A 24,235-nucleotide genomic window follows, 5' to 3' on the forward strand; every position below is an offset into this window, starting at 1 on the left:
GTAAACAGCAGAAGACTTTAATGGATTGTATTAGTCAAACAAAAACACTTCAAAGGCATGTGTCCCATATTCTGATGTCCCTTTAAAGGTGGCAAAGGCATGTACCAGAAATAACTGGGGGGTGGGGAGTTCAGAACAACATTAACCAATTAAAACTTACTCATGTTCTGTAATGTAGAAATTATTTATTTATAAATTTTGCCTGCATGTATCTTCAGTCGAGGTCTACTCCCCTTCCCCAGCTCCACAAGGAAACTCTAAAAAGAGTACATCTATACAGATATTTAAATCAGAATATTTATTTATAAATGGTGTTATTTGAGGTAGAGATTTACAACAAGAAAATATTTAAGACACACTGCCTCACATTTTCTAGTGATGTATTTGCTTCATTTAGAACAGGATTACTTAGTAAATACTAAATATTATCCTTTGGCAATAAGTATGAAATGTGCAACTTGAGATCCTCCGATAGAGACCCACAGTAACAGCAAACAAAACAAAGACAAAAAACACAACATTGCCCCAGGACTTTGTAAGTAAAACCTCATCTTTAATGTTTGCAGGCTAGTAGAAGAAAGGTCAGAAAGGATCCCTAGCAGGCTTTTCTGCTAGGTCACATGCTACAGGGAAAAGAAGAGCGTGGCAAAGTGACAGCAGTTAGATGAAGTAACCACTTAGCATTGCTCCTTGTGACTTTCCTTACCTACATTTCTCAAACACTGCACGGTGACAGCAAATCCTTTCGTTCGTGGCAGCAGGTGATACTTGAGCTTGGGCAGGCCTTTGGCTTCAGCTACCTGCATGCTAATCTGGTGCTTCTGTTCTGTGAACCTTGTGCCCTCACAATGAATCAGGAACTAAAACCAAGAGAGAACTACAGTTAGACAACAGCTCAGGTCTTCTACATCTGTCTGACCAGAGGCCTCTCTAATTCTCACCAACACAGCCCAAATGAACACTGCTAGCAGGGACAGTGTAGCCATACACACATCTAGGTAACTGAATTGCCCTGGAGTAAAAAAAAGAAACCCCAAACACACACCAAAAAAAAGCCAAACCCAAGCCCTCTCAACTGCCCTCACCCATCCAACTTGCCATCCTCTGGTTTGAACCCTAGCATTTAGGCTTTAACATCTGCTCTGCTACTTGCTATCAGAATGACTTGATTTCTCTAAATGAGTCACTCAATCTCTAACGAGATGTTAGAAAACACTCAAAACACACCTCCTGTTGCAAATCTCTCACAGATGGCGAGGTGTTTGAGTGTCATGATATCTAAAACTCGGTTAAGTGTGTAAACCAAACACACTTCTAGGAAATGCTACAGCGTGCTTCCCCTCACTCCCAACCCACTTGCTTTCACTATGGCATGAGGACCACTGACAACTACAGTAATTTTGATGCCAGTGACTGAGCTGGTAACAGATGTAAGGCAGTAGATGCAGGGCAACTGAAAGCTCATCCCCTTATAAACTGTACAGTGGAAGTGCTCAGACATGAATGATTACAATTTTGCCACTGGCATGCAGGGGAGAGCGGGCAGATCTTTGGAGATTTACCACTTGCCCATCTGCTTTCTGCTAAGCCTGAATGCAAACTAACACATCAAAGAGCATTGCCAAATAGCACAAGTGAAGTCCTCATAACCCACAGCAAAGATTTAGCCAACAAAGACAGAGACTGAAGAAAACTAGCCAAGCAGCCAGCTTCAGTTCCAGCTCATCTAAGAACACTTTTACTCATGTAACACATGCATAATGTTAAACATCTAGATGAAACATACAGAAACTGAAGAGAAAATCCTTCCAGCCCACTTGGCATGCTCTCTTCTTACCTGTCCAAGGTGCTATTGCTGTGCCTTTGGACATTGTGTCACCATACAAACACAAATTGAAACTCCACACTGCAACAATCCCAGGTCTACATCAACAACTGTATCTCTTACTACAGGTATAGCTCCCTAGTAATACCTTTGCAGCAGTCTATAAAGGATGGTGGCAGTCTGTGCTCACCAATTAGAGCTGGACTGCCTAGGTGTACAAGAAAGGCATGCCACACCTTTTAAGAGTCACAGAGCGTAGGTAAATCCCTGTGAGAGAGGCTGGAACTGAAACCAAGATTTGTTGCTTTGCTAGTCAGCCTCCTGCCCGGAAGTCATTTAATCATCATCCATGCACAGAGCTTAGTTTCGATTGCTTAGCACTCACTTAAATCAATGACAATTTAAAAAAAGTTTTGTTTCAGAGAATGAGAGATACAGCATATACATCTTCACTAGGAAACTGCTTCTTAAACAATAGTTTCTGTAGGCCCTTGTGAAGCTGCATAAGGTCCCATTTCCTGAACTGAATCCTCTCTCACCATCACCAGCTGCTCCATACAGTGGAAGAAAACTGGCAAGACAGACCATTACATGAGACATTCAAGACTGAATCAATTCTTAGAGAATACGCTCCTGATACTGCCAGGAAGCTCACAAATCAAAGTTCTCAGGAGCAACCTAGTGACTATCCCATATTGTCTATGCCCTTCATCCCTCCCAAGCACTACAGTACCTTGCACTCCACTTGTTAGTTGTCACTCACCCAAAAGTTTTCAGGGTAGTCCCGGAGATTCAGCAGCTTCTGCATGACTGTTTTCCGATCTTCCTCCCACTTACGCTTGCAGAAGACTATCTCTAAGAAATACCACATCCAGCCAATAATAGGCATATAGGAGAGCTCCTTCTTTGCAAGCACTTTGGAACTCTGCAAAGCAAAGTCAAAGCAAGTAAGATAGAGTTACAACACTTAAATATTCTCTGTGGGTACGACACATGCACAGTTCAACACTAACCTATAGGTTCATATTCAACAGTCCCTGTTTTAACACCAGTGCAAAAGCAAAACAACAAAAAGAAGTTTTTCTCATATGGCAGAATAGTCAAATCTAATCTCAGATACCTCCATGAAAGAATTCCAGATTTAAATATATTTATCTATCTGTGTGTGTGTGTGTGTATGTGTGCTTGTCTATCCTACCCAAAGCCTGAAAAGCAAACCAAATTCCTTCAAACACTGAGGAATCCATGCAAAATACCCAAACCATATAAAATAAAATTCTTAATTCAAGCAGACCCTGGGCAGTAGCAACTCAAGTCCCTTTAAGATATCTTGCAAGTATTCTTCTCCCTGAAGCTGGGACATCTCACCATGACAAAAAAACCCCTATTCTGAATGAGGAGCCATCAGAGAGTCACTGCTGCACAACAATATATTGATGCATACACATGGTTTATCAGTGGAAGAAACCTTAAAGAGCACTGGAAACACCACCAATAAGAACATTTCATCTGTGTTTCAGTTTATGGAAGGGAAGAAATACTTTCACAAAGCAGGCTTCTGGAGTGGGAAAACCAAAAAAGTACTGTTCCTGTCTCACATATGTGACAGTCATTGAAGTAATTTGTCCAGATCCTCCACAAGTCTGTGGTTCATCAAGCATTCAACTAGTTTCAAATCTCAAATCCTACTCCAGAACTTAAAACTGATCATTTCAGACTGACATCCCTTTGGGCAGGAGAACTGATTACACTTGTTCCTTTCCTGTCTTCCAAGCCAGCCTGTCTTGTTAGGTTCTCTTATCTTTCACTCTGTTATTAAGTAAAATGGCGTGCATGCGTGTGTGTAGCAATTGTTACTTCAGTATTTCCTGAAAAACACTGACATTTTCTTAGAGGATAGATGGGGTGATTACAGTCCAGTTTCTATCCATGATACCATTATAAGCTACCCCATCAAAGTGCTCTGCAGATGGGTTCCAGAACATTGTATTTGACTAATAGGAATTTACTGGTAGAAATTACCATCAACAGAAATTACCTGCTTTTATTTTTTTGGTCACGTTCATTTGGTTACTAGGGGAAGAGACTTGGTCTAATTCTTTATCTCAGTTCATTTCTCTTATCAGCTCTCCTTCCTTGAGAAGGAAAATACCTTAAATAATTATGCTATCTAAATGTTCATAAGACTGGAAGGCAAGTGCACATCACATAGTTTCACTAGCAACTGTTACACTGAAGCAGACCATAAGATGACATGAGACAATGCCATTTCTATGAATGCAGGAACCACCTGTCAAATGATCTAACAGTTTGTAATAAAGTGCTCCCTGTTGATTACTCGATCAGGACTCCAAACCCACATCAGTACTCCAAATCCATCTCTCCCACAAGGGGCAGCCGTAGGATTCGGCACACTTTTTGCCTTTTTAGTTTCAAGCCATGTTGGACATTAGTCCCTACTGCATGTCAGCAACAATACCGAGCCCAGCCTCCTCTTCCAGCTCCCCAAACTGCCCACAAACAGGCTTTCCTCCCATCACTTACCTTAGCTCTCTGGTTTTCCCACATTACTGTTTTTCCTTCTCTAGGTTACTCTTAATACAAGTAATTTTCTTATTTCCAAAATAAATGTAAATAGTTCTAGCAGATAGCTTTAAAATCCTCTAAAGATCACTTTTTGTTGTAGGCCATGTACAGTATAGCTTCTGTTCAAAGCACACAGACCAGTTCATATGCTCTTCCAATCCTCTGCCCTTTACATGCCTGTGGAAGAGAGCTGAGCCAAGGCTTTGCCCCAAGAAACTCCAACAGATGCAAAGTGGTTTTAGCTGAACAGGGAGAGCTAAAACCTTAGGGAACTACTGCCCACCTCAGCCACAACCAGGGCAGCTGTCAGCCACAGCCTAAGGGAAGCCACTGCACAATGAGGCCAACAGCAACAGCGTCACCCCCCAAAAATAGAAAAAACCTCCATGATCTTAAAGTATATTTAAAGTAAGTGTTCAGTCTGCTCCACATAGAATGTACAAGGCCTCCAGAGCACAGAGTCAGAAAATACTATCTAGTAGTCCTCCCTCCAAGACTTTAAAACATGGGAATCCTAGTCCAAAAAGCAAGCTAAAGTAACAATTTCAACCGAGGTACTTTCTAATGTTTTGCATATTTTAAAAAGCATATGAGTTAAACTAGGGGCAGGAGAGAAGTTGCCACCAGCAAAACAAAGGAATTATGTTGTGAGCTGAGGTGTCATATAGCACAGGTATAACCACAAAAGCATAATAGATGTTTTAATTCTTCCTCAGGTCACATTCTTACTCATTTTCTGTGCCAATGCATTTTTAAATTTTAAAAGCAGTCTTTTAGATACGTGAGAGTGTGACTCCTTAGATAGACATAAAAAGAAACTAAATCACCTTATGCTATTTTGTGCACCCCATCTATCCTAGGAGTAGAAGGAAGGCTAATGACACAGAACTAATTAGAGAAAGGAAACTCCTCAGTGCATTATACTGCCAAGACTGCTCTTGTGTGGGAGGAATACATTAGGCCTCCCCTCAGAAGCTACAATCTCTCTTACAGTAACTAGAGCTAGAATCTATTCTGTTTCAGTCATCTACCCATGCACAGCTGTGTAAATACCTGAGGGAAAAAATGCAGCTCTAGTTGACTTCAGCCACTAACTTTACCAAAAAACTTGGGTAAATAAGCCACCTCTAACCTTCAAATTCAGTTCAACAGAATAAATTTCATTTAAAAGTGCTTATTTATTCCATGTAAGCTGCCTTCTTGAAGGATGTCAAATATTTTCAGTGCACAGAACTGTGTAATTCCAACAGATGTTTAATGAAATTATTGCTGGATGGGGACAACTTGTTTACAATAATAGCATTTTAATCCAGATTCATTTCTTTTGGCCAAGTTTGCTCTGATGTAAATACCCATTAAATTCTTTTTGTGAATGATCACACTAATATCTCATTAAAAAGTATTTTTACAAGCTTACTTTATATACATTTGCACAGCTATACTGTCACAGAATAAAAATCTTGATTTATATGTCCAGTCTCAGTTATTCACTACCTCTTAATCACAGAATGCAACAAACAGCATGAAATCAACCGGCAAGCTGACGATGTCTAACGAAATTTGTTCCAGTTTCAAAGCAAATTCACTGTAGCTGCAAATCACTAGCAGTAGCAATTTGCATTCTAAGTTATTTGCTCTCCAGGCTGCCCTCAGCACTGACATACTTGTGATGATCCTGTTTGCTCTATTTTTGAAATATAGCACTCCTCCATATTATACTCTCCGGGACATCAAGATGGAAAGATATGTTTCTCTAGTCCCTCAAAGCTATTGTTCCAGAAAGTAGTTTGGCTCCTAATCCCTAATGCTTCCTATTGAATAACCTTTCCAACATGGAAAAGTTTAACACAGCAGTATTTTATAGGATGTATGCCTAGGCATGTGCTAAGATGCTGTGATAAACACAAATAATAATGATTTTTGGCTTGCTACATGAACAATCACATAATTTAGAATCACAGAATCATTTAGGTTGGAAAAGTCCTTTAAGATCATTGAGTTCAAACTGTAAACCTAACACTGCCAAATCCACCACTAAACCATGTCCCTACAGAACACATCATGTCTTTTTAAATACTTCAAGGAATGGTTATTCAACCACTTCCCCAGGCAGCCTGTTCTAATGCTTGACAACCCTTTCAGTGAATATGTTTTCACTAATATCCAATCTAAATCTCCCCTGGCACAACTTGAAGCTGTTTCCTCTCATCCTATCACTTATATTACCTCCTTTCAGGTAGCTGTAGAGAGTGCTAAGGTCTCCCCTCAGCCTCCTTTTCTCCAGACTAAACACCCCCAATTCCCTCAGCCGCTCCTCGTAGGACCTGTGCTCCAGACCCTGCACCAGCTCCGTTGCCCTTCTCTGGACACGCTTGAGTCATTCAATGTCCTTTTTGCAGTGAGGTGCCCAAAACTGAACACAGGAATTGAGGGGCGGCCTCACCAGTGCCCAGTACAGGGGTAAGATCCCTTCCCTGTCCCTGCTGGCCACACCATTTCTGTCTGACACAAGCCAGGATGCTACTGGCATTTTTGGCCACCTGGGCACACTGCTGGCTCATGTTCATCTGGCTGTCAATCAGCACCCCCAGGGCCTTTTCCACCAGGCAGCTTTCCAGCCACTCTTCCCTAAGCTTGTAGTGTTACATGGGGTTGTTGTGACTCATTTGCAGGACCTGGTACTGAACCTTAAACCTCGTACAGTTAGCCTTTGCCCATGGCTCCAGCCTGTCCAGATCCCTCTGTAGAGCCTTCCTACCCTCAAGCAGATCAACATTCCCACCCAGCTTGGTGTTATCCACAAACTTACTGAGGGTGCATTCAATCCCCTCATCCAGAACGCTGATTAAAATATTAAACCAAATTGAACCTAGTACTGAGCCCTGGGGAACACTGCTTGTGGCTGGCCACCAAATGGATTTAACTCCATTTACCACAACCCTCTGGACCCGGCCATCCAGTCAGTTTTTAACCCAGCAAAGAGTACACCCATCCAGGCCATGAGCAGCCAGTTTCTCCAGGAGAATGCTGTGGGAAACGGTGTCAAAAGCTTTACTAAAATCTAGATAGACAATATCCACAGCCTTTCCCTCATCCACTAAGCAGGTCCTTGTCATAAATGGAGATCAGGTTAGCCAAGAAGGACCTGCCTTTCATAAACCCATGCTGAGTGGGCCTGATCACCTGGTTGTCCTGTACATGCCACTTGATGGCACTCAAGATCATCTGCTCCATAACCCTCTCTGGCACTGAGGTCAGACTGACAGACCTACAGATCCCCAGATCCTCCATCCAGCCCTTCTTGTTGATGGGTGTCTGCTAACCTTAGTCAACCTCTGGTTGACTAAGACCTCTCTGTCTAGCCTCAACTGTTGATAAATGACTGAAACTGGCTTGGTGAGAACTTCTGCCAGCTCCCTCAGTACACCTGAGTGGATCCCATCCAGCCCCAAAGACTTGTGTGTGTCTAGCAGGTCACGAACTATTTCCCCTTGGATTATGTGGGCTTCATTCTGCTCCCTCCCTGTCCCTGTCTTCCAGCTCAGGGGGCTGGGTACCCCAAGAACAACTAGTCTTACTATTAAAGACTGAGGCAAAGAAGGCATTAAGTACCTCAGCCTTTTCCCCATCCTTTGTCACTATGTTTCCCCTCACATCCAATAAAGGATGGAGATTCTCCTTAGCCCTCCTCCTTTTGTTGCTAGTGTATTTATGGAAACATTTATTGTCCTTTATGGCAGACGCCAGATTAAGTTCTAGGTAGGCTTTGGCCCTTCTAATTTTCTCCCTGCATAACTTCACAACATCCCTATAGTCCTTCTGAGTTGCCTGCCCCTTCTTCCAAAGATCATAAAACCTGTTCTTCTTCCTGAGTTCCAGACAAATCTCTCTGTTCAGCCATGACGGTCTTCTTCCCTGCTGGCTCATATTTTGGCACATGGGGACAGCCTGCTCCTGTGCGTTGAAGATTTCCTTCTTGAAGAATGTCCAGCCTTCCTGGACCCCTTTGCCCTTCAGGGCTGCCTCCCAAGGGACTCTGTCAACCCAGCTCCTAAACAGGCTAAAGTCTGTGCCCAAGACAGCATCTAACCATCACATCACCCACCAGTCCTTCTCTGTTCACAAACAACAGGCCCAGCAGGGCACCTTCCTTAGTTGGCTCACTCACCAGCTGTGTCAGGAAGTTACCTTCCACACACTCCAGGAACCTCCTAGACTCTTTCCTCTCTGCTGTATTGTATTTCCAGCAGACATCTGGTAAGTTGAAGTCCCCTATGAGAACAAGGGCTAGTGACTGTGAGACTTCTCCCAGCTGCTTACAGAATATTTCATCTGCCTCTTCAATCCTAGTTAGGTTGTGTGTAACAAGATTCCCACTACAGTACCTTCCTTGTTGTTCTTTCCCCTTATTCTTACTCATAGACACTCAACCCTTTTGTCACCATCATCAAGCTCTAGACGGTCAAAACACTCCCTAACATACAGAGCTATCCACCAACTCTTCTTCCGTGCCTGTCCCTTCTGAACAGTTTATAGTCATCCATTGCAGCACTCCAGTTGTGTGAGTTCTGTGATTGCAACTATCTCATAGTTTTCTAGCTGCACATCTGCCTCCAACTCCTCCTGTTTGCTGCCCATGCTGTGTGGATAGGGCTATTGATCCTGCCACTTTTATTGGGGAGAAGCCCTAATTCCTATGTGACCATTTTCAGGCACTTTCATGGTTTCTAACGCATCAATAACCCTTGCATCTTTGCTGCCGCATGGATTTCCATCCCTACCTCCACTGAGATGGCAGACCAAAGGACCTTGATAGCATACTGTCCCTCAAACACTGGACTGCTGCCCCCAGGCTTACTTCTAGCAAGCCTGGTTTTATCCCTTTCCCCCTTCAAATCTAGTTTAAATTCTACTAATATATTAAAATGTACAAATGAACTAATGTGTTCGCACACATATCAGTCCCATACAATAACCTACAAAAGTCTCTTCTCGCACTTATATCTAAGGCCATGCTCAGTTTTTCCAAGAGCAAGTTTCAACATGAACAACTTTTAAATAGAATTTGTTTTTTCTGACATATGGAACAGATAGGGTTAAAAACTGTTACATGTGCTTAGCACTTTTTTTATAAGAAGCTTAAAGCAAGATAGCTAACAACTAGTTTTTCATAATGATTTTCTGCCTTGTCTACCCTGTCAAGGAATACACAACTATGGCCTCTTTTGGAAATGCACCTATGTTGATGCCAATATAATAAGCCACTCAGAATAATGTTTATGTTTTGCCAAGGTAGAAAGACCACCAGCATTAGTAACCTGAAACTCATGACACTAGGTGAACAGATAAACCAGCAGGTTTAGCTTTAAAGCACGGGTAATTTTTGCTAATATCAACTACTTTGTCTCAGAAAAAAGGTTACTAAAATTACTAAAGAAGCTATTTCATCAGTGTTTTGTCAGCTCAAGCAACAAAGCAGAAGAGTACAATGAATCCTGGCACAGAGTGCATTACTGTGCTTTTGGTGGAAGTCCTGAGTAACATCCCTCTCCTCAGAACATGCCTATGTCCCAGTTTCAAGTTCTGGTGTTCAGTTGGGTCTGTTTTCAAAGGGATGCTTAGCACACACCTTGAAGAAATTAAATGCTACTCATATGTTTAAATGCTGATAGAGTGGCTAGGCTGTCTATCACTAAGAAGGCGTTAAGTCCTAGGACTTATGTCTCTATTAGTTGGCATCAAGCACCTCTATATTCCCTCCCTCCTACACACATCACTGAGGCCTAGCAGCACAAGGATGTGGGTACGTGTGGCTGACAGGTCTCAAAGACTGAAAACAAAACAGGAAGATCCCTTCACAAAAAAAACACAACTGGAAAACAGATGTAAGTGATTAATAGTTTGGCCTGAACACAGGTTAGCCTGAAATCCCTGCTGACTTCTAGTTTTTATGGTTTGCTTCCTCCTTCTGATTTCCAACAACAACCAAAAAATCTTTTAAGGTTTGGTGCTATAGACAATTACTCATCAGTAACTTCAGCTGCATAGAGTCCAACTGCAGCTAGCAAGACAATCTCAGTGGCTACAATAACTTGCAAGATTAAAAATGAGCACAGAATTGCTTTGTCGTGTTGTTTTCTTCTTCTCCACTATAAATGATAGATCTCTGGCTCTCACTTAGCACTGTCAACCCAGTTACTCCTAGCATTTTCAATGGGTGGTCCAAAAATGTATTTTTAAAGAAAAAAAAAAAAGTTAGAATTGTCTCTTTTTTTTCCCCCTCCTCCACACACACACTTCTCAAATTCTTAGCACCTTCTTTGGTTCTTTTTGCTAGGTTTTCTTCCACAGCCATTTAAAAACCTTCATGAAAGCAGAGAACCTCATGCCATCCAAGTACAAGAACTGAATCATTTGAAGAGGACTCAGGTTCACAAACCTAACAACAGCAGGCAAGAGACTATGCCACTTCACTCCACCCCCGACAAACAGCAAAAAAAGCTAAAACTACACTGATAAAAACCAAACCACATTGATACAGCATTATAAACCTATTGGGACTATGGCAACTTGGCTATAAGGAGAAAGGAGAAAGCCAATACAGAAGAAGAGAGACAAAAGGAGCAGAACAATGCACAGACTGAATGTTGTAGCTAAGACCAGGAGGGGCATATCATGATTAAAATCAAAGAGGAAAAGGGAAAGGCTTTTTTCTTTTGGCGCTAGAAGGGGCAAGACAGGTTTAAGGAAGTTTAATCTTGTTTTTAAACGAGCAAAAGCAAGCAAATACTTACAGCATTTAATGCCTTCATGAAATAAAAGCTCAAGCTGTAAATACTGAGTTTGGACACACGCTTGTGACACTGTTAAGAGCACTATCATTGTCTACCAGGGCTGCAGAGTACAGCTAGATGTCACAACAAAGCTGTTCTGATTGCCTGCTGCAGCCAAGCACAATCAGTCCCTACTCCTTCAGCCCTAAATTGTCTTCACCTTTTCCCTCTTCCCCCTCCCCAGTCATCTCTCCTTTGTTCACTGGATTAGTTAAGGCAGGAGAGAGGGAAGGGGTGTTTGAAACATGCCAAAACAGGGCAGACAAGCACCAGAACAGATGCAGGAAACAGAATGGCATGTGCAAGATTTCTTTTTCAGCAGCAGTGGACATAAGATCAGCTTAGTAAGATGTTGGTAGATACTTAAAGTTTGCATAGAAACTTTATGGAGTATAAAATTAAACAGCATTAAATATAAAACCCACTGGCTCACAAAGTCCCTAAGCCACAACATGCTGGCAGCTGGGATACCACTTAAAAATCTCTCTGGATGCTTGCCTTTTTCTTTTATTCCCTTTCCCAAACATCAGCCCTCCACCTAATGGTTCTTGCATTAATTGTGCTGCCTGCCAAACCCTGAAGCTTCGAACACTAAAAACTCATGTAAGGCAGCACAAAGTCAAACCAAGCTACCCCCCCATCCCAACACATTCACCCACTCCCTACTGCCCCAAGTCAAGTACCAGTATGCCAATACAGACAATCCAATCAGGAAATGGATTGCGGGTCATTTTCAATTATTTTTTTTTAACCTGACTTAAGATGAACCTTGACTGGTTGCCCCAACAGGGAAATGCACTGCTTTGCTGTGTAAAGACATCTATGCAAATGAGAGCACATGGGAACTATTTCTTCCTGCAACAGCTTCTGGGAAGTAAAACCAAAGTACATTACTCAAGACTGAAACAGTTTTAAAAAATTTTTGAAAAATATGTATCAGTTCCTAAAAGAATCCAAAGATTAGCAAAAACACAAACCAAGTAATAACTGTAAGCATCTAAAAAAAAAAAAAAATTCTTTTCAGTTAGTGCAGCACAGTAATTGTTCAACAGTTATTCTTCTACGTAGTGGTGGTCTTAGGTGTAGGAACAATAAAGAAAAATTAAAACATTATCCTAATTTAAAAAAACCCACAGATTAAAGCTAATGAGATTCAATCCAACCACACAGCACCAATGTAAAACAAGAGATTTTTGACCTTGTAGGTCCCTTTTAGTTTGTACAGAAATAATCCTTTAATTTTCTACAATGGTGCTTTCCGAAGAAGCACCTGACCCTCTAAAACACAGCTTAATTTAGAGAACTGTAGCCATTACGCTTACAAAATTAGATAGACTATACTAAAGCACCACTGTATAATGACACATAAAAGGGAGAATGCTTTTGGCATGTACATATGCCTGAAAGGAACACATTTCCCTACATTTCCTGCTGTCTCATCAATTCCACTCCAGCTCTGTGCTCAAGTCCTAGATGTGAGGGTAGAACTGCTCCTCAGAAATCAGGAGCCAACAGCCATTTTGGTAATATGCAGGGCCTGTAATGCCTACGTTCATTTTCCTCCAGTTTTAAGGCCCCTTTTTGTTTTTTTAAGCAGACTATCATAATTTGAAAGTGACTGGAGTGGTGCCTAAATGTCCAGAAAATGCAGAGTCCAAGGGAGAGGCCACAAAAAGTTACAGATACACACAATCCAAGGTCAGGATCTTTGACAGTGGCCAGTAGCAAAGTTAGAAGATGATGCTGCAGAAGACCTCCAAAATGTTCTATTAGTCTGCTTTCTTAGGAGGGAGGAACTCTTGTAGGTAGAGAATGTCGTCACTACCACAGAATTAAATCAAGCTGGCTTAGGAGGGGATCTTGAATCATCCCCATGAGCTGCCAGGGGAAACAAAAAATACAACTTGAAAACAAACGCAAACATACTCCTAGCCTAATGTAATAGTGTATTCAACTACGGATAAGTCATTCCTCCCCCATCTCTTACTAGCTATAACCTGCTTACTGCTTTCAGAGATGGCTGCTCTTTCATTCTGAGAGACAAGGACTGACTACATCATTCAAACTGTAGTTGTGGATTTGTAAGGCTACACTGGAGAAAGCAAACATATTCTACAATTTACTGGGAAAGAATCAGAGACCAGCTCATCTTTCTGCAGCACAATGAACCGTAATAGTTACCTAGCAAGCACACAAAGAGGAACACTGTAATGACCTCCAGAGATTAAAAAAATATCTCCATCAGATTTAACTGCAGTGCTTTTAAAATTTCTGTGAATGCCCAAGTAATCCTGTCTCAGTATTCTACACACTTGCACTGAATTGCTTTAGGTTCACCTGTTTGAGCCCAGATCTGTTAACTTTCAAAAACACAAAGAATTTGCTTTTTCTGCATCCAAGAGGAGGAAGTTTATTTTAAATGCTAAACAAAACTCACCCCCAAGACTCCAAATCTTTCACAAAAGTTCCAACCACAGAGGAAGTCGATTTCAAAGTTGTGATTAAGGATTACAATGGCATTCTCCTTCCCATACTTGTGGTAACTCTCTGGGTCAGTGTAGAGGGTACAATGGGTGCCTGACCACCATTCCAGCAACATCACCATCTCTGGAATAAAGAATAAGAAATATACGAATGTACACAGTATATGCAAAACCAAAAATTAGTAACATGTTGAAAACCATCAGTCACATCAACAGCATACAGCGAAGAAAGGGCTGTAATGACGTCGAAATGCTGAACACAAACCAGTGTCACCTATCTTGGTACAGCAAGGGGGGAACAGAGAAGGGAAATAGGGAGATTTCATGGAAAGAGGGAGCTGAAATCTTCCATGGTGATATTGACAAAAATGTTTTTCATTTATTTAAAAACTGCAAATTCAATGCTACAAAATATTTTATCACAATACATGTAAAATTAGTGTTTATGGTTTACAATAGTACAATAAAATTACAAGAAGAATAAAACAAGCTTGTAGGAGAAACACACCTATTCTTGACACACAGGTCCTCATACTCCTCTAAGAACTGTACAATTATAGATTAGAAAGCAGTTTAGACAAGACACCTGAAACCAGGTCTGTTACATGTACACCTTACAGAATCACAGAATCATCTAGGTTGGAAAAGACCTTGAAGATCATCTAGTTCAACCATTAACCTAACACTGACAGTTCCCAACTACACCATACCCCTCAGCACTATGTCAACTCTACTCTTAAACACCTCCAGGGATGGAGACTCCACCACCTCCCTGGGCAGCCCATTCCAACACCTAACAACCCCTTCTGGAAAGAAATGCTTCCTAATATCCAGTCTAAACCTTCCCTGGCACAACTTGAGGCCATTCCCTCTTGTCCTGTTACTTGTTACTTGGTTCAAGAGACTCATCCCCAGCTCTCTGCAACCTCCTTTCAGGGAGCTGTAGAGGGCGATAAGGTCTCCCCTCAGCCTCCTCTTCTCCAGACTAAACACCCCCAGTTCCCTCAGCTGCTCCTCCTACGACCTGTGCTCCAGACCCTTCACCAGCTTCGCTGCCCTTCTCTGGACACGCTCGAGTCATTCAATGTCCTTTTTGTAGTGAGGGGCCCAAAACTGAACACAGGAATCGAGGGGCGGCCTCACCAGTGCCCAGTACAGGGGTCAGATCCCTTCCCTGTCCCTGCTTACATGTCATCCTGTTAACTTGTCAGGAGTAACAGTCATATGCCCTGCTACAACTGATGCATTCTGCATTTGACAGGGGTGCATCAGTCATCCAGAGCAAAGCCTGTAGGTCAGACTGGTTGAATATCTATCCCCAGACCAAAGACAAGATGGGTGGCTAGCAAAGCATGCAAAGCCAAGAATACTTATTAATAGTAGAACTATCTGCACATTCCTTGGTTGATGAATTGATGAAGTTCTCTGGGGTGTAGAGGAGGGGTGGAGAAACAGGGAAATCACTGTTAAATACCTCAAAATCACTCTGAATTAACACCCAGATTTGTTCCCAAGCTCTAACTGTATATAAATGATACAAGGATTAGTAGGACAGTGAGGGCTTTTTAAAACACAGCTGTACTTACAAGCTGGAGAGTAGTTTCTCAGCAGTCTCCTAGTGACTATCATATAGCTTTCATCTTCCTATTTGCTTATCCCATTATCAAGCACAGGCATGATTCTGTAGTTGGTTTGGTTATAACTATAAGCCTGACCACAAGACTTGTGAATCAAACCTTTATTTAGTTTGGGGTATGGGAAGTTGAGGTGAGTCAGTAAAGCCAACAAGTTTGGAGACCTCTGTCTCCATGGAGATGGAAGAGAAAATCTAAAAGCAGCAGCTCTCCTCAAGCAACCCATGTTGTGAACTGGGAGGACCATGGAACTAAATGAGACCTATCTGTCAAGATGTAAAAGGAGTTAAGGGACACATTTTCTTCCTGTCAAAGCTATCACAAAACTACTGCACCAAAGCAAAGGTCTAACATGAGAAGTTAATTCTTTGTTACATGAAACCTATCTCATTCTCAGAGCATATCTGTGCCATATGAATGTCTCTGCTGGAATAATGATGTATCTGAGACACTCTTCTGGCTTCAGGCAAGCCCAAAAGCATCACAAATCCTTATTCACCTCAGGGAAAATCAAAACCAGGCCAGTCTTTGAAACACTTCTGAAATCCTTTCAATTTAGGTCCCCTACTGGCCTCAACCAGTGACTGAAAACAGAAAACAGCTAGGAATAAGTTGTCTACATCTTCAGTCCTCATTAGCAAAATGAATTGCCTGAAGCTTCTGGATGACATTGTGCTGTACACTGGAGAACATGTATTAGTGACATGAATGAATTTTATCTAAGAGTGTTACAGCCAGGCTAATAGACAATCTCTATTCCAATAACATTATCTTAATATGATGAAACCATGTTTATGGTACAGATAAATGACTGACTTGTCAGTCCCTCTGCTCATTTCTAATCAGGGCAGGTAACTACTACCATGGCAGGAGTACATATTATTCGATGCATGCTATTATACATCACAACAATAGTCAGAGATGTGGAGGGAGACCTGAACTGTTGTATGTTAACCCAAGCATAATTTCACTGGTTGGAAATCAATTTCCCAGTAAAAGCCAAAGATGTTCATATCTCAGTGAGAGCGCTGTGGAGATACAGTACTGTGCTTCCAGACTTCCCCTGCTAAGGACTGCCTTGGGACACACATTCACAGTTTTACATCTTTCCAAGGGTGTAGCTTTCTATTAGGTTTATATTGAAAATAAAAGCCCTCCACTCCCCAAAAGACAAGCAAAACTGAATAATAATTGGGACAAAACCCACCACACTGTAATCTGCAAACCTTTACAGAATCTCCAGTCATATCCTGAGGCAGAACACACAGAAAAGATAGTGACAGGATTATCTTGTCTTTTGCTTAACTAGAAGCCCAAATATGAAGAAATGATTACCAGATGGGAATTTTTCTTTTTTAACCTCTGCTATTAAATCTACTGCCTAAAACAAACAAGAAGAGATGATGACTGTGAGGCCCTCTTAATGAAAAAGCCTATTTTACCTGAGAAAAAGAATGACTTCAAAGCCATCCCACTTCAAGTTGGGGGGTGGGAATGTCTTTTCCTAAGGAATTTGAACAGAACAACAATGCATCATGAATCTTACTGTATAGGTGTGCCACATGGATAGGGCTCTTCAGTTACATATTTTCAGTCGCAAATACATTCCAAAAAGCACAGACAAAAATATTTCGATATGTTGTTTGATTCTTTAGGCTTCATATAAGCAGGATTTTTGTTTGAATAAATACTGCGGAAATAGGTCCCTATTCCGCACCTTGCATGCCCATTTGTCACTGATGTGCTCAAGCAGTTGCTGCAGAAACACAAAGCAGGCACTGAACGCCTCTGTATTAAATACAACAAATACCATCTGCCAGCCTTTAAGTTCTTTACATGCTTCTTCCCCTCATTTTGCCTACTCTTTCCCCTTCTTCCCAGCATCCTTTCTCTTTGCGGTTCTCAAGCAATGATTAGTAGGGTCAGTTTGCGTTACTCTTGCATCATGTCACCAGTTTACTTCCACAACCCGCCACAGAAATTTATTACCCAGCAACTTGCAGAGGTGGCTCAGCAGCACAAGGTCACTCATGCACACTCTTCTTCCCTCCTTCACACGTAGATGATGAGTGCAAGTTTCCTCCTCTCTACACCAGTCAGACTGTATACATAAAAATCAATTCATACAGGGGGAAAAAAGATTCTCTTACTCCTGACCACATCTGGTCCAAGATTTCCAAGGCTTCTCCCCACCCCCTCTGACAAGGTTTTGGAGTCTGAACATCACAACTGAGCTGGTAAATTCACATTCACCCATGTCATGGGGGTTCCTACCTTGCAAAAGAATTCCTCCAGTGACACTTCCACACAATTAATTCAAAGGAAGGAGAAAAACCAAAACAATCTCTCATCCCTGCTTTGAAGGCAGAGTCCTTGCAGTATGTTACAACTAGCTTCAGGAGAGGCTGATGGTAAGGAAAAAACATTCATTCAAATGCCTAATACAGATACTCTGTCAGCTTAAGAATTTTGAGGTTTCCTATGTTTCTGGAATAAAAAAAACCCTCACCCTGATACACAGAACAGCCTCTACCTCCTGTGAGAGTGGACTGTTTCTTAGCACTTCAATGCAAAATTTGAACTGCCTCAATGCCTGTACTTACAGAACTAAAAAGAAAAATCTCTAAGGCTGACCTGAACTATAACTAGTTAAATGAGAAACATTTAAGGGAAGAAGGGAAACACACAGAGAGTTTACTGAGACTTGTTATTTTCCACCTCAAAGTCTTGCAATGAGTCATTAAAACAGTTAACACTGCTCTTCTATAAAAGTTGTTAGTAATTCCTTCAGCTAACTATTCTTGATAAGCCACGGAAACATTTGATTACAAGATTAACCATAAAATGCCTATATTGAAATGCAATCAAAAGCATAGTTATGTAAGGACTCAATATGTACAATTAGTTGAAGATCTCAAATATTTAACCTGTTTTAAAAAGCAAGAGAATTGTTTTCCTCTATGGCTTTCTTAATTTTCTTTAACCTATGTATCAAGGCAGCACCAAGAAGAGAACTTAGAAAATTCTTATGGGAATATACGATAAAAGCACAGTAAACTCTCCAATACAAACAAAAAACAAGTGGACAAACTGTGGCCACCATTTCAAAGACCAGACAGGGTGAATGGCTGCATGATGAATTTGACACAATCCCACATGACATCCTTGTCTCTAAAATTGGAGAGACATGGACTTGATGGATGGACCAATTGGTGGATAAGGAATTGGCTCAATGGTCACACTCAAAGAGTTGCGGTCAACAGCTCAATGTCCAAGTGGACACCAGTGACAAGTGGCGTTCCTCAGGGGTTGGTGTTGGGGCTGGTGCTGTTTAACATCTTTGTTGGTGACATGAACAGTGGGACTGAGTGCACCCTCAGCAAGTTCGCTGACAACACCAAGCTGTGTGGTGCGGTCAATACCCCAGAGGGAAGGGATGTGCCATCCAGAGGGATCTGGATAGGCTTGAGAGGCTGTTTAACCTGAGAAAAGGTACCTAAATGGGGCCTACAAGAAAGGTGGTCAGGGACATTTTACAAGGGCATGTAGTGATGGGTCAAGTGGTAATGTTTTTAAACTGAAAGAGGGTAGATTTAGATTAGATATAAAGAAATTCTTCACTGTGAGGGTGGTGAGGCACTGGAACAGGTTGCCCAGACATGCTTTGGATGTCCCTCCCTGGAAATGTTCAAGGCCAGGTTGGATGAGACTTTTGAGCAACCTGGTCTAGTGGAAGGTGACCTTGCACATGGCAGGGGGGTTGGAACTAGATGATCTTTGAGGTCACTTCCAACCCAAACCATTCCATGATGATGATGGTTACGATAAACCTCTAATGGTAATAATCAAGGCCTCAACGTTTAGTTCATGGGAATCAGTTATCAGCAAAAGGGAGACGACAACCTGAAGCACAAGTCCAAAAGCTACCAACTCCAGTTAGCAAGCGATCCCTAAGAAGTTTCTGGGAAGAAGTTACTGATGCTCTTTAAAGAGAAGATAATTTGAGAAGAAGAAACAACATGTATCTGTCCTGACTGCACATGCATGTTTTCCATGTTGGTGGATTCATATGAGCAACTTCTGCTTCCTCTCAAAGAAAGACTAAAACCAGTCAGAAGATAGCTGGAAAGGATGATTATGCAGTTATGGTTTCCATCACCTCTACGATGCCTGTGTACCTCCAACTAATATCAGTGTTTCACAGACAATTGCCTGTCTTTCTCTGTCCTGTATCCCTACTCTCCCCAAATCCATAGCCACCAACCCTTCTTCCTCTCACAGGCTAAGGGATGAATAGATAAATTTCAAACAACTGTTCGCAATCTGAATTTAACATGAAGATTGCAATTTCTCTTTTAAGCTTGAAGAGGGCTTTCTGCATGCAAATCTGTTCCAATTTTCCAGGCATGTCAACTGTTCTAATAAGAAACAACACTTCTGACTGCAAATCATTTTTTATATTATCCATTTTTCTTAACTCCATCCCAACTGTCTTCAGCCAATCAGAAAACATCATCCCAAACAGTAAAGATCAGATACACTACAGCCTCCTGTTACTCATGTGGACAGGCATTGTCTGGGAGTACTTCATGTTGTCTAACAAATAGCACTTCACATAAGAAATCCACACCAGTCCCCAAAAAAGTAGGTTAGGGTCCAGATGTGAGTACTGATTTAACAGCACTAACCTACTTCTTTAGCTTGCACAAACTTTGTCTCTCTTAAGCAATCAGCATCATCTGCTATCTTGACTGCTATATGCACACAACTATTTCTAAAGTAAATTTGAATTTCAAAATAAAGGATTTATACACTACACATCACCTTCTTGAAGTTTAACATAGATTTCTCGTATGCACTTCAATAATACATTCTGCTGAGGTGGCCTGTTAGAATGCAGAAAGCATTCTGGAGAAGCATGCTCACAGTGGTTCTGTCCCAACTGCTCTGCAAGTACTATGAAGCAGCTTTCCTGAATAATAAATGTACATAAGGACTATCAGGAAAAGTTTTGCTCTGTTCTTACTAAAAGGAAGCATCTCATCTCAGTTAGCAGTAGCTAACATCAGGTTTCCATGAATATTAAATTATGCTTTTTATTAAATTATTCAGTATTTGATGTATACAAACTAGGAAGTCTAGTATGTTCATCTGTATGAGCACTAACAGGCGTAAGAGGTGAGTGATGGGAGAGGAAACATTAAAAGAGTAGGTGAGAAACAAAAGAAGGTGTTAAATGTTCTGCAGTGATCAGTAATACAGCATTTGATAGCCCTTAGTTAGTTTAGCTTGGGCATGCACAGCAATTGCTTTCTAAAGAGGCAACCAAACAGCTTTCATACTCTGGCACACAGACCCACAATGGGACAAAGCAAACCACCTGATCCATCACACATCCCTCTCCTGGTATGCCTTCAGGTATGACCCTGCACCGTGCCTTACCCAGGGACTAGCTTCTGTGTCCCACTGATGAAATTGTTACTGAAATGATAGCTTGGATGAGCAGTACATGTGAGGTTACTCCAGTTCTCATTTTGATGGTTAGGATAGCATGTTACTGTTTAAATCCCAAATCAGAAGCTTAAATGAGAGCAGGGTGACCTATATTAAGCATAAGCAAGTGCTGTCTTAAATTGATGAGTCAAAAAATCAAATCCAATAATCATGCAGCAGTTACAAATCTGCTCCTAAACTTTTATAAAACGCCGAATGCATGGACAAGTACCAGGTATTTGAATCTCTACAGTTTCCTTTCAAGCTCTTTCCTGATACCAGAAGGGGTAGGAACAACTTGCTCTGAACAAAAGTTGAGAATATAACATAACTTAATAAATTTTCAGAAAAATCATCAGCTTTGTACAGGACTTAAACATACACAAACAGAGTAAAGAAAAGCAAATAATTGAAGAGGCAAACACAAGTAAAAACTTACTAAATAACAAGAAGAAAAAAATCAAAAATATTGTTGAAGACAGGAACCATTAGATGGGTACAGTCAGTTAAAGAATTTTACTGGTTTTGAACAGGATTTCAGAGAGCAGAACACCTGATATATTTGTAAACAGGCCAAAAAAGAACCTATCAGCTAGTACAGAAAAGGCTGGGGGAGATAGCGTGGAAGTGCAAGCCAGGACTGCAACTTAAGTTTTAAACAAAGTAGATTTTTGCTCCTTGTTCCTCAAGAACAGGCCACAATATTTATTTTTGTGAAAAGACAGTATGAGTAAGTCATGTTGTTTAAATTAATGTGAGAGTAGGGGAATGGATGGATAATTCGTTGCGCTGGGATAGACCCAGAAGTCTGTTGATGAACCCCACACTTCATTTGATTATGCAAGGAATTTTTGTTTCATATTATTTGAGAAAAACATGTTATGAGTTAACCCCAGTCAGCAGCTAAGACAAGGAGCTAGGAGGAGCTGTGCTTCTGTACCAACTATTTCTGAAGCAGCTCAGCCTGTCATACATTGCTAATACCTTTTTAATTCGGGGTGCTGTGAGCCTCAGATTCTCTATACCCCCAGGGGACTGGGATTTTTGACGCCCATCTTGACATATTACTCCCCAAAACTGGTTCTCTCATGAGGGTCCCTTGACCCTGCTTTGTTTTATGGAAAAAACAGCTTTCAGAAAAATCTGGATTATTCTCTTGCCTTTCACAAACTCTTCCCTCAACTGTGCTGCCCCAAACTGGGTGTGACAAAGCACTGGTGTGGGTTAACCCTGATCAGCAGCTCAGTGCCACACAGCCACTGGGTCACTACCCCATCCCCAGTGGGACAGGGAAAAGAGTATGAAGAGCAGAAGCAAGAGAAACCTGTGGGTTGATCTAAAGACAGTTTAATAAACAAAGGAAAGAAGAAGGGAGGAAACACAAACAAAAAGAGCAGCACAAAAGCAGTCACCTCCCACAAGCAGGCCAATTCTCAGCCTGACTCAAAAACAGCCTTCCAAAAAACAGCCCTCCCCTCAGTTTTTATTGCTGAGCATGATGTTGCATGGCATGGAATACACCCTTGGTCAGTTCAGGTCAGCTGTCCTGGTTGCACCCCGTCACAGCTTCTTGCACACTCTCAACTTACTTGCTGGGGGCACAGACAGAGTGAGCAAAAGAAAAACACTGGTGTGTTACCAACACTGTTTTAGTTACAAATCCCAAACACAGCACCATACAGGCTATTAAGAAAAAAAATTAATTTATACCAGCTAGACCCAGTACAACTGTAAAGAATTAACTCTTTATAACTAAATTCTGTCTTTAAATGGTGACCAGACTAATGACTAAGTCATTCAGTCATTTCTAGCCAGCGTTAGAGAAATTTCTTGAGTTAAGCAAGACTGTCTCAACAACAAAACACATACTTTTACCCCAGTATCACCAATGAGAAAGCAAGGAAGACTGTTGACAGGGAAGCTGTATGAAAAGAAAGGTAATGCAAAACTCATAATCTAATAAATTTCAACTCAGGGAGACCCAGATGACCTCCCAGAATACTGAATCAGAGGTGAAATGAAGTCTCATGAAAAGATAGTTTCAGACTGTGCATGGCACCATGTTTTTAAAAATAAAGAGTAGAAACATTCTACTAACACTTAGACTGGTAAGTAGATAAATGATCAGGCTAACTGCAGACACAGTATTCAGGCCACAGTCCTACATGGGAATGGAAACAAAAACAAGTTATACAGAAGAGATGTCTGCAAGAGCTGGAATTTAGGAAAACAAACCCTCTATAATTTTTCAGAGGCAGATCTACATGTCATTATCTGATAACTCTGATTTTATAGACAAAAGAGAGACTGCAAATCTAATACATCCAGGCTATACTAAGCAATTCACATGGTACAATAAAAGAAATTATATTAAACTGAGGAGAAACTGAAGATTGGTAAACAGCTGTAAAGGAGAACTAAACTAAAGAGTGCAACTGTTTGTGTTGTCTTTTGGTCAATCTGGATGAAGAAAGATCTCCTTGAAGAGTTTCTGAGGACTAAAACATCCAATCAAAATTAATAAATTTTGTGGATGATACAAAGTCAGAACGCACTTTAAAAAACAGGTGACCTTAAGAAGTAAGGTAATAGAAATGGAATTAATTTTGATAGAACAGATCATTGCGTGATGCCTTACAGAACTAATAAAACAGAATCTCATAATTTAGAAATTATAGGGGAGAGATTATCTGGGAACATTAGCTTGCCACTGGAAGTTTCTGCTCTGTTTGCATTATGCAGCTCTAAAAAGGAAAAAGATGGCATTAAGACGTTTGTTCCTGGAGAGAAAAGGAACAGCATGTTGCACTACTGAGATAATCTCTGGTCCAGCACATCAGTACCAGACATCCATGCTCAGGAAGGAAAAGCTGAAACAAAGCATCTGCAAACCAGGGCTATCAGGATGACTGGAAAAGGAATAGCTTGGCTCACTTAAGCTATCAAACAAATGCTGAAAGAGGATTGGGTTGCTCCCCACAAATATGGCTCAAGGATGTGAGAGGCTAACAGTGCAGAATAAGAACAGTAGCACAAGAACAACCATGTTTAAAGTAATGGAAAACACAGGTATCTGATATGCTGAAGCTTCTTCTAATTGCTCTGGCAGATTAGAAACACCTAACAGCTTTATAAATTGAACAATATTCATCTTAAAAGGAGTATATTATACTGCTGCTAAAAAGAGTATGAATTTATCTCAGTGACACTGGGACTGCTTTCTAGTCTATTTCCTGTCATCAGAAAAAAAGGGGAGATTTTCCAAACAGACTATCTTATAGACCAATGTCTCTTCTCTTCCATCACTGTTTGAGAAACAACACTGCAGAGCTATGCTACCACAGGTTGCAATGAGCATCCACTGGACAAGGAGGAACCCAG

The 24,235-nt window shown here is 41.1% G+C and overlaps 1 protein-coding gene across 2 annotated transcripts in view; it reads right to left on the minus strand.

The window, feature by feature from the left end:
• AGPAT4 (1-acylglycerol-3-phosphate O-acyltransferase 4) overlaps nucleotides 1-24,235 on the minus strand; it is a 67,395-nt gene that overhangs the window by 23,525 nt on the left and 19,635 nt on the right. For both annotated transcript variants that reach the window (XM_026845474.1, XM_026845475.1), the window contains 3 exons: nucleotides 13,682-13,851; nucleotides 2,589-2,750; nucleotides 707-860 (listed from right to left, as the gene is read on the minus strand). In XM_026845474.1, coding sequence (XP_026701275.1) covers nucleotides 707-860; nucleotides 2,589-2,750; nucleotides 13,682-13,851 — 486 coding nt within the window. The remainder of the gene's footprint in view (nucleotides 1-706; nucleotides 861-2,588; nucleotides 2,751-13,681; nucleotides 13,852-24,235) is intronic.

The sequence above is a fragment of the Athene cunicularia genome (assembly GCF_003259725.1).
Source record: "Athene cunicularia isolate RWA chromosome 3 unlocalized genomic scaffold, athCun1 chr3_part1, whole genome shotgun sequence".
Classification (NCBI taxonomy): domain Eukaryota; kingdom Metazoa; phylum Chordata; class Aves; order Strigiformes; family Strigidae; genus Athene; species Athene cunicularia.